The 11,504-nt window shown below is 44.5% G+C and overlaps 1 protein-coding gene across 1 annotated transcript in view; it reads right to left on the bottom strand.

The window, feature by feature from the left end:
• Positions 1–910: 910 nt before the first annotated feature.
• The window catches only part of SH2D4B (SH2 domain containing 4B), a 52,622-nt gene continuing 42,028 nt past the window's right edge, over positions 911–11,504 (bottom strand). Inside the window, exons 4-5 of the mRNA XM_023509475.1 lie at positions 4,825–5,045; positions 911–1,367 (exon numbers count right to left, since the gene is read on the bottom strand). Of these exons, the coding sequence (XP_023365243.1) occupies positions 1,275–1,367; positions 4,825–5,045 (314 nt within the window). The 3' untranslated portion in view covers positions 911–1,274. The remainder of the gene's footprint in view (positions 1,368–4,824; positions 5,046–11,504) is intronic.

Here is an 11,504-nt window from a genome sequence, read left to right on the forward strand (position 1 = left end):
AACTGTAGACACCGTAATCATCTATTTACATGACTATAAATACAGAACCCTAATTTTCACAAATAGATGCCATCCCAGAGAGTTACTGAGGAGTTATTAGAACAGTCATCCTATTAATATGAAGAACGTACTCAGATTAAGTGGACAGTAGAATCAAAATCAAAAGGATGGTGCCAATCATTTGAGTATCCTGCATAATGAGCGCCCCCTCCTGGACAGCAAAGGCCTTGTATCTAAAAAACATTCTTGGATTTATAATTCACCCTAGCGTTACATGAAAACACTGCTTCAGTAATGCGACTCCATAGCCAATATAGGATTCAAAGACAGAAGAAGGTAGCAGAAAAAGAGGTTACAAACAGAAGGTAGGATATTATCAATCACTCGCCCTGCCAGCTGGGGCTCAGGAAACTTAAGTAAGTCCAATAATAACATGTATGGTGGTAAGAAGGAATATTATGAAAGATGCATCATCTATGTCTGCCATAGAAAGCTTTTATAATCTCTCTTCTATTATTTATGTGATTTTATAAAAAGTGACAAGTAGCGGGCAGTACCTGTGGCTCAGTGGGTAGGGCACCAGCCCCATATACCAAGGGTGGCGGGTTCGAACCCGGCCCCCACCAAACTGCAACAAAAAAATAGCTAGGCATTCTAGCAGGTGCCTGTAGTCCCAGCTACTCGGGAGGCTAAGGCAAGAGAATCACTTAAGCCCAGGGGTTGGAGGTTGCTGTAAACTATGATGCCACAGCACTCTACTGAGGGCGACATAGTGAGACTCTGTCTCTTTAAAAAAAAAAAAAACATAAAAAGGTGATAAGTAGGAAATACCTTACTAGAAACTATTACTGATTTGCTGTTGGAAAACTTTTAGAAGAAGTACATTCATTCAACAAACATTTATCGAATGTCTACCAAGGTTTAACCATTTTTAATTCAGGGTTCGGCACCAGAATTATTTTGGATTTCTAAAACTCACGCAGTCTAGGAGCTCAGTTGAGGGTAGCCATGGAAAATAGGCTTTTCTTCTGAGGTCATAGCTAAACTCTTCTGAAAGAGTTGCATCAGCTATTAGCAATTTATGTACTGAGCATCAGGATGAGAGCAGCAGCCCATATGCCAAACATTTCATATCCCTTGAGACACACTAGTCGACTTGTTCCTTTCAACAGTGATGGATCTTCCAGAAGTCCACAAGGATTTGAGCTGGGAAGTTTTTATGCTGAGTTCAAAAAGAGGATGCCCAGAGAAATCCAACTGATAAGAAGAAGAAATCATTCAAACAACAGATGGTAGTCTGGTGGGCTGTCCCTCTGTCCACAGGGTTCCTGCAGCAACTCTCCCCCTGAAACAGTGATAATTTCCTCCTAAAAGGAGAAGAAAAGGAAAATTCACTTATAATCAAGAAAGGGAAATAAACGTCTACCCGAGAGAAGCCGATTTAAGACAAATAAACAACAACAAAAAAATGTGTCTGCCTCTCTTGCATTCCAATTTCTAGAATTAACAGGATAAAATCTGCCTTTAAAAAGAAATAAATCCATAAAATTATGGAAACTAAGAAGAAATACCATCAGCAAAGTGAAAATGATTAAGTGAAATAATCCTTGAAAAAACAAGGGACATACAGGATGGGCTTGTCAGAGGGGTCAGTGTGGGGCAGGGGCTAGGACAAGTTGGGGACAGGTTGGGGAACTCCAGACAGGTGTTTGCATCAGAGGTGTTTCCCTCAAGCAGGTCGGGAAATAAGGAGAAGCACACAATTTCTTGGGAGTCCAAAGAGATCCGAAAAGTTCAAACACTCCTAAACCTAAAAGACAAAACACCCACTGTCAACGCCAATCTCTACAGCATAAAGAAACTGGATTTAGGAAACAGAAACTCTTATCTACTCATGGACAAACATGAAATTTTAAAATAGAAGATCAACTCTAGCCCAAACTTCACAAACATTTAAGGAAAATCATAGCCACCAAAGAAAGATGCCAAACTCGGCAGTAGAAATGATCCCCAAGAAAAAAATCAAGTCTATAAAACAAAGAAAAGAAGCCTTTGAGAGATGTGTATTAATCCCTTCCATGGAATAAGATAAGCTATCTATTAAACAAGAATGAGCCATTACAAAAAAAAAAGAAACTAAAGAACCTGGATATGGCTTGGTGCCCATAGTGGGTAGGGCACCAGCCACATACACTGGGTTCAAATCTAGCCTGGGCCTGCTAAAATCAACAATGACAATTGCAACAGAATAAACAGCTGGGCGATGTGGTGGGGGCCTGTAGTCCCAGCTACTTGGGAGGCTGAGGCAAGAGAATGGCTTAAGCCCAAGAGTTTGCAGTTGCTGTGAGCTGTGACGCTACAGCAGTCTACCAAGGGTGACATAGTGAGACCCTACCTCAACCAAAAAAAAAGCAAAGAAAGAAAGAAAGAATCTCAGTATGAAAAGCTTAACCATTTAAATTAAAATGTAAAAAAATTTCAGTAGAAGAACTGAACAACAGAACAGACATAACTGAAGAACAATTTAGTTATTGAAAGAAATGCCACATCAATAAGAAAGAGACATCTTAATAGAAAAATGAACAGAGGATATGAATGGATGATTGACGGCAGATTAAATCTGAGTGGCCATTAAACATATGAAAATATCCTCAGCATCAGCGGCTGTCAGAGAAAGGCAAGCTAAACCACAGTGAGATTCAGGGTCTGTCCATCTCATAGGAAAATAGGAAATGACTAAGAGGTCCCAATGTTGGCAGCAGTCTGGGGGAACAGCCTCATATAGTTTTGGCAGGAGTCTGAATTTTGAAGGGCGATCTGGCAGATCTTTTCTAATTAAAATGTGCTTATTCTCCTCTCTGGCAATCCCAGTGTGAGGGACCCATCCTAGTGACGGATGCATCCATAGTGACAGATACGGGAAGTCTGTGCAGCATTGTTTGTGATCATGAAAAACTGGAAGCCAGATAAGCGGCTGTCAAGAGGAGAATGGGTAATTAGACTGTACTACATGTATACATCCATACCACGGAACACCGTGGGGCATTCACAAGGATTAATACATGAATTGACATGAAAATATCTCAGAGACATATGTGAATAATAGCCAACATGTCCTGATAATTTCTGAGTGTGAAGTATATTTTTCCATCACTGTAAATAGTGATTTCTCATTGAAACCTCACAGGGGCCTAAAGAGGGGGGCGCTATTATGAAACCATCTCACCAAGGAGGAAACTGAGGCACAAAAGTCTGAGTTGTTGCCCAAAGTCACACACAGTAATGAAGTTGGGATTTCAAACTCAGCATCTTGATCCCAGGGACCAGGCTTTTTAAAACTACATTCCATGATTTATTTAGCATATAAAAAGCCAACTTGTCCATATGCAAATTATGTGAAAAATAACAAAACTATGTATTTCCTTATGCACATAGGTTTTTATGTTCCTGCCCAGGAAATACTTAGATAGACCCCTGGCAGATTGATACTTCACGGTGGACAATGGAAATGGGGATTTGGAATAAAGGAGTCTCTCATTTTGTATTTTGTTTGATTTTTTTTCTTAAAATGTAACCATGAATTCATTGTGCCATTAAATTTTTAATTTATAAAAACTGGCCGCCAGATCTCCAGACGGGCATAGATATATCGGTAAAGAAAAATGTTAGAGAAGAAATTGTCAGTCTCACAAGTTTAGATTTGGAAGAGAAAAAGACCTTCAAAAACATTTGGTCTGGCCTTTCTATTTAAGAACCTGTCCTGAAAGATGGACGCTTACCCTTTGCTTGAAACATGTCCGAGAACAAGTAGCTTATCACAGCTAAGGCAGCTTACATGGTACAGGGAAAGCAAAACAATGTGGTTTGGTGGGGAAAGCACACACTTTAGAGACAGACAGCAAGAAACTCAGCTCCTGGTCCTAGCTGGTACCAGCCAGGAAAACAGCCTTGGTTCCCCAACTTGTGAAATAGGGCTAAGATGGCTCCCTCACAAAGCTACTGGACAGATTAAATAAGAGCATGAACAACAGAGCAACAGGCTCAGTGCTTGACACCCCGAAGGGGCCAATACCCACGCATCCCCCCTCTCTTTCCTCCGGTTGTTAGAAGGATACACAAGTAGAAAACTACCTTGATTTTGCTTGGTCCAATTTTCTGGGAAGTACTTTCTACTTAGTGCCCAGGTATTGTGAAGGGGTGATTTTCTAAGTGCCTTATTCCTAAGGTCAAGTTAAGCACTATCCTTAGAGCCCTGGAGACATTCAGGAACAGAGGAGGGGAAAGCAATACAACTACAAGAGTTCCTGTTAGAGTAAAAGCCCAGAGAAATGGTCAAATTATTCTGTGAACCTTTGTACACCTGCACAGCTCAGGAAGGTGTTGGACCCAGGAGCGGCCACTTCTGCCTCCCAAAATCTTTCAGTTCAGTCAGTTCTCAGAAGCCTGGCTTGAAGTTCACAAAAGGGACAGTCTTGGGAATGAGTTGTAGTGTGAGATCTGGGCTTGGAGACAGGGCTGATCAGCCAAACCCTAGTGCTGAAGGAGGGAGCCCTCAGGTACTTAAGATGAAAAGAGGCCTGGGGACCAGACTTAGGTGCACACGTGTGGCCCCAGAGGATGAGCCAGAGAAAAGGACATGGGCTCCAGGGCCTGGTCTAGACAACCTCTTGCCTCTTCTGTCCTGATGCTCTATTTCTCTGAGCCCCTCCAGCCCCATCGCTTGGTGCCTACAGCCTTGCTGCCTGGCTTTGCTTGTTCTGGCTCTCTCTTCAGCTCAAGTTTCTACCAGTTCCATCCCCAAATTAGTACCCCTTAGAGTGATACCTTGTGGAAATCAATGAGATCTGTGAGTGTAGCATGGCGATTGGGGTCCACTCCCAGGAAGCTGTAAAAATCTCCAGAGGCATCCACAAGAAAGTGCTTGAACCCTTTCTGCAGGCGGTAGGAGAGGGTGTAACCCCAGATTTTCTCACTGACCCGGACCAGAAATGCTCCCTCAGTCATGTTCTCCAAGAGATCTTCTGCATTTTCTCGGCTAATAATCCCTGGTTTAAAAAAGAAAAAAAAAAAGTCAGCAGGTTCTGCACCCCCTTGCACCCCTCCCTCATGTCTCCCCACCCTTGGCCCTGTGGCTCAGTCCACATGCCATCCGTGGGGGCCAGGGCAGCCAGGAGGGAAGGTGCCTCAGCCTGCCCCTGTCTCCTTCCACAGAGGGAGCAACCTGGACCCGAACTGAGTGTGCCAGTTAATTAAGTCATCCTAATTTGAATTAATTGGATACCCAAGGAATTAGTAATGCCCTGAGATTATAGCATCTATCGCCCTGTGGAACGCCCTGAGTCCTGCTTTAACGATTAGACTAAAATGACGGCTGCAGCTGCCTCACTTATCTCTCTGGGACCACAAATGAGCACCTGAAAACAGGATTTTCCCTTAAAGAGTAAAAGGGCTTCCTCCAAATATCTGTGGACTCCAGAAAAAACGTTTCCTAACAAGGACACAGAATTAAGCTTCATTTCAGCTCCAAGAATGAAACTTCTTTTGAGGTTGTGCAGTCTTACACAACACGGTTTCATCATTAATATGGAAGTCACATCTGGCCTTGGAGTTTTTGACATGCCAGTGACAATGCCCTGAAATGCTTTTAGGCAGTTGCTGTCATCTGGGTGACGTGAGAGAGGTGATGTGTTGGGGAGATCAGACTCGAGTCAGGAAGGTGGGAAGAGGAGGGGAAGTCAGAAGTCTTGGGTTAACTCCTCGACTGTGCCCTCACCTGGCTATGGGATCCTCAGCAAGCCCTCAACTCTCCAATGTCCTTTGACACTGATGTGGTCATAACCCACCTACTTCAAAGGCACATTATGACTTTCAAGTCAGGAAAAGAATTCTGTAAAAATATTCTACAGAAAAGAATCTTTTTACACACTGAGAATAGCTATGTAAATGTTGGATCCCGTTATCTGTTATTTTGGGGGAGAGATGAATTGCAACAAGTCCCTTTGCACACCACCTGGATGCCTTGTACACACATTCACCATCGGTGGTGAGCAGAGGAATGAAGTGGCTGGGTTGCTCCTCACATGACCCTAAGAGGTGACTGACTTCTGACCTGAAACCCTGATGCCACGCCCACTCCTGAGCGAACCTGCAGTCAGACTCCCCCTTACCCGCCACTCCCATTGCTTTCCTACCCAAAGTACTAGGAACTTTCCTTGTGCCTGAAAAGAAGACACAGAGACCACCGCACTCTCAAAGCTCCACCTTTTAAAGTCACAGTCAACATAATCAGGGGCCTCCCGGTTCCCCCTTGCCCAGGACATATCAAGAGGCAATCAAGCCAACTGGCCAATCAAGCTATGTAAGTAGAAAACTAGTGAGGTAAGGGGAGACAGAGGCAGGGATGGGGGCTGGAGGAAGAAGGACCAGAAAAGGACACCCCCATCCCTACTCCAAGTACCTCCAGCTAAAGCACAATGGGGCTAGGGACTGAAGAAGACAAGAGTATTACAGAGATTGTGAGACTAACAGTCAAATTTGAACAAGACTCAATATTATAATATCCAAAAATGACTAGCAACATAAAATAACTATGTCCTGTCTCTCCCCCACCTAAAACCTAAGAAATGAGGGACTTCCCACTGGCCTCCAGCAGGGCCCAACCTCTAGCCCAGTGGACTAGTGGACTCTCCCTGTCCCACCCACACCTACATCTCCAGGCTTATCCACCACCTCAAGCTCCTTACTGGGGAAGCCTCATCCTCACTCCCAGTCCCCTCTGCCCCAGCTGACCCCCACTGCTCTTTGAAGACTGATATGTTCTCTCCCCCAGAAATCTCATGCTACCTCTGTGCAAGGTTGAAAAAGATGACCCTTTGAGTGGCTGAATCAGAAAAAGACGCCTCTCTGAGGCCAAACAGCAAAGCCCACAGCCTGATGGGAGAGGGGGAAGGCTGCATGTCAATCCCCAGGAGGGCCCCTTTATTCACTATACAACCTGCTCACCTGATCAGGAAATCATTTCTATCCAGGACGCTCCACTGGATACTCCACCTTTGGGTTTTCATAACATCCTACCAAAAACGCTACAGTGGATGAGTTAAACAGGCTGTGAACTGGGCAAGACGAGTCTGTGGCAGCCATAGGAAATGCTGCCCAGGCCTCCCTTCCAGACAGACCTGTGGCCAGGAGCAACATGGGTCCTTCAGGTCCCACCACAGAGGCACAATCTCCCCAGGCTGCTTCGAGCAGGGGATACCACAGCAGAGCCACTCCTGCCCAAGGTGGGTCTCCTCTAGCTAGCTCCTCCCCATCAGCCAGACCAAGACGCCCTCTGACTGCGCTCCAGGAGCAGGCTCTGATTACCCAATCATCCTTCTTCCATTCCCCCTCCAGTGGTGTCAGACCTGCCTCATTCTGAAGATCGCCCCCCCGCCACCTTCTCCTGCAACCTCTTCCCTTTGTCCTTCACAAGCATCTCCTCCAATCCATCTTTGGTACACCTGCTTCCCAGAAGACCTGAACTGACACAGACCCCTTGTCATCTTTATATCCTCTGTGCCTGGGATGTTGAGAGGCATGTGTGGGGCAGTGATCAAGAACATAGACTCAGCCAGGTGCAGCGGCTCACACCTGTAATCCTAGCACTCTGGGAGTTTGAGGCAGTGGATTCCTTGAGCTCAGGAGTTCCAGACCAGCCTGAGCAAGTGCCAGACCCATCTCTTAAAAAAAAAAAAAAACAGAGCATGGAGTCAAATCACCTTGTTCCATAGGTGGCTTTGGACAGGTTACTTAAACTTCTCTGAAACCTAGTTTGGTGCCTTCATCTATGAAATGGTACTGATAATAATTCCTACCTCTTAAGGTAACTGGAGAATTAATTAACACATGAATGTCCTCGCGACAGCACCTAAGAACATAATAAATATCTAATGTGATATAACTCATTGCACTGGATACACTAAATATCCTCCACAGGTTAGCAGTCAAGCTGAAAGAGAATTGTAAACCAGAGGACACAAGATTATCTTCAAGTAGATAATTTCAGGGTTTTTTTTTTTACTCATTAACAGGAAAAAGAAGCCCAGTGTAAGATGAGATCACTTATAAAAACAAGTAAATAAGAAGTTTCGTCTGTTGCACATCCTTGTAGCAACAAGGATTTAAAAGTCTAAAGAAAAAAAAAGAAAAAGGTCTAAAGAAGATAAAGATGCAAATATAATCGTAGATCAGGATTTCTCAGCATGGGCACTAGTGACATTTTGGGTCACTCAATTGGCTGCTGGTGGGGGCAGAGGGGCCTGTGCATGGTAAAATGTTTCATAGCATCTCTGGCCTCTACCTACCAGATGACAAAAGCATCTTGCAGTTGTGACAACCCAAAAGGTCTCCGTATTTATTGTGAAATGTCCTAGGAGCACAATTACCATGTTGAGAACCATTGACTTAGACACAGATCAGGTATCTTCAAAAACTGCTGGTGCTTTAGGGAGAAAAGGTGGCAGAACAATAATACTGTAGTGTGTGATATAATATATGCAAGACACATGCCTTCCACAATAATTTATATAAAAACTATCATTACTTTACAAACGTAAGATCTATGAGAGCAAGAATTTTGTCTGTTCCCCCCAACCCACTACATCTTTATGTCTAAAACAGTGTCTGGAAGTTAGGAGCTCAATGAATAGAGTTGAATAAATTATTAATTAATTATAATCCCATAACTAGCGTTTATGGAGTGCTGGAATTATGCTCACCACTGTGCTAAGACTCATAAACACTAGATCATTTCATTCAATTCTCATAACCACCCTTTGAGGTAGGGACTTGTTCCTTTAAAAAATATTTTATTTTATTGGGCAGCACCTGTGGCTCAGTGAGTAGGCACCAGCCCCATATACAGAGGGTGGTGGGTTCAAACCCGGCCCCGGCCAAACTGCAACAACAACAACAACAACAAAAATAGCTGGGTATTGTGGCAGGCACCTGTAGTCCCAGCTACTGGGGAGGCTGAGGCAAGAGAATCACCTAAGCCCAGAAACTGGAGGTTGCTGTGAGCTGTCTCACCACAGCACTCTACTGAGGGCAATAAAGTGAGACTCTGTCTCTTAAAAAAAAAAAAGGAAAAAATATATTTTATTATATGTAAGATGTACTAGAGATAATGATACATGAGGAGCTTTTGAAAACACCTCAGCCCTGCTTTTACAACTTCCTAAATGATCAGTCAGAACCACTTTGATTACCCAGGATCACCTCCCTCCCTTAAAATCAATGGGTTAGAGGCTTTAATTGCATCTGCAATACTACATGGATGATACATAAACTTATGAATTGCAACAAAATTGCTGTTAAAATTTTATATAACACAACAAACAATATTTTATAATATAAATGTGCTATTATGATTGATCATAAGCTTTTTCTGGCTCACTTTTCTGAAAATCATTTATTAGATCCTCAAAATTTATACTTTTACCAACTGAGATAGGTAGTTTCATTCTCCCCATTTTGTAGAGTTCAAAATTAGGCTAAGAGAGATTGAGTTACTTGCCAAAGTCTCACAGCTAGTAAGTGGCAGCCCCGGGGGAGAGGTGCAGTGTTCTTGTTAATGTCAGTCACATGCCCAGGGCTTACGCTACTATTAGACCACCAGTAGCCTGTTTCCCAGACATAACCCATATTCATGTGCACCTCCAGAGCCTTACGTGCAGGACCTCCCAAGGTGTGTGTGGGCCAGGGTGGATTAGGTAACCAGTTCCTGCCCCCAGGACTTGCTGTGCTGGCAGCACAAACCTTGAGGATTCAGCCAGGCCTCTCAGCTGTTCCTGAGCTGCAGTTAAGGCTGCCCACAATTCAAGAAGCAAGGCCCAGAGGTCTAGTTTTGTCAGAGGCTGTACCCAAAGAAGCCTGATGTGGAGAATGAGTGGTAGTCGCAAACATCTGCAAATAGAAATTGTTCCAGGACCCCAGGGCAGAGATCTTTCCAGTTGAAAGAGACCCTTCCAAGGACTGGGAGATTGAGTATACTATCCTATTGAAAGATGGTGCTAAAACCAAACCAACCAGAGTTTGCAATTTTGTCTCTGCCACTTATGGTCTGAATCTTTAGTAAATCTCCTCCATGGTCAAATGGACTCACATTAGCATCACCCAAAGTTATTGGCCATATTAAGTGAAACAATACCATGGGAGTGACAATTCTGTGACCACAGTGGTTGCTGCAGCCCCACGGCCAGCCATAGCCTAAGACGCACAGTTCAAAGGTCAGTGGCAGAAGCCAACAGAGCTGTAATCAGGAAACTGAGACAGAAGCCCAGCACCCAGCCTGGGGCCCTTGATGCGAACTAAGCAGGGATGCACCTGCGCCTGCCTCTGCTGGGACCAAGCACCTGAGGCCACACAATTAACTGCAGCGCCCCCTGTCGAGCCTCTGCCGACCAGGACAAAGCAGGGATCAGAGGGCAGAGGTCCTTCAGGGCAGCCACTCCCTTCCCTTTGGTTACATGGTGCAATGGGTAAAGGTTAGAAGAACAGAATGCAGAGAAGGATGAATATTAGCCTAGCAAACCAGTCCAGGTTTCCTTTCACTCTCCCTACGCCGGCACATGACTGTTATAGAAAGGCGTTTGCAGCCTCTCTTCCCCATGGAGGTGGGGCCAGCAGCGCCCGACGCTTCGGTTCCTGCACCCTGAGCCCAAACCCCAGTGCGTCCTTCCTGACACCCCCTCTAATCATCTCCCCGGATTCCGTTCCACGGTGGCTTTCAACCAACACCACCACCATCACGTTCAGTGTCAAAATATTTACTCCATCGGTGCTAATCAGCGGCAGCCGGGGGAAGAGAAAGGCACTTTATTCTTTCAGAAGACGCTCTGCTGTAATAGACACATAAATTCACGCGTTAGCATATCCTCAAAGCAGACCCGTGACTCTGTTCCAGCCCCTCCTCCACCTCTATTCGGCTCCCTGAAATCATTAGCTTAGAATTGAACGTAAGTAACCAAATGAGTTCTTTTTATTTCCCTTTTAGGGGCTTCACCCTGAAAAGAAAGGCAGGCAGGCCAGCCGCGACGTTTCGCTTTTTATGGGTCTTGATTTATCTGACGCACCCGCTTCAGATAAATTTCTTAACGCTTTTGCGGCAGCTACGCCTCACCGGCTGACAACTCCTCCGTTACCACTTCACTATTTCTCATTCATTTTTGTGACTTTCCTTTCTTATTGCCGTACTTTCCAGACGATATCATTAAGGAGGCTGGAATTATTAAGCTCTTTATTCTCAATAGTTTCTCAAAGCCTCCTAAAGCCACAGAGATTGTGATGAATGAGCTCAAATGCCTTCATTTTTTTATAACTCCAAATGAAATTTAACCAGGGCTAGCTGCTGAGACAAGGGTTTCCGCCAGATGAGCTTCCTGGTTCCAGATATATTTATGCACAAGGGGCAACATGCATGCCATGAATGTCTGCTCCAAGCTGACATGCCAGATAACCATCACTAA

This window comes from Otolemur garnettii, unplaced genomic scaffold, assembly GCF_000181295.1.
Source record: "Otolemur garnettii isolate 467f Iridium unplaced genomic scaffold, OtoGar3 scaffold00008, whole genome shotgun sequence".
Classification (NCBI taxonomy): domain Eukaryota; kingdom Metazoa; phylum Chordata; class Mammalia; order Primates; family Galagidae; genus Otolemur; species Otolemur garnettii.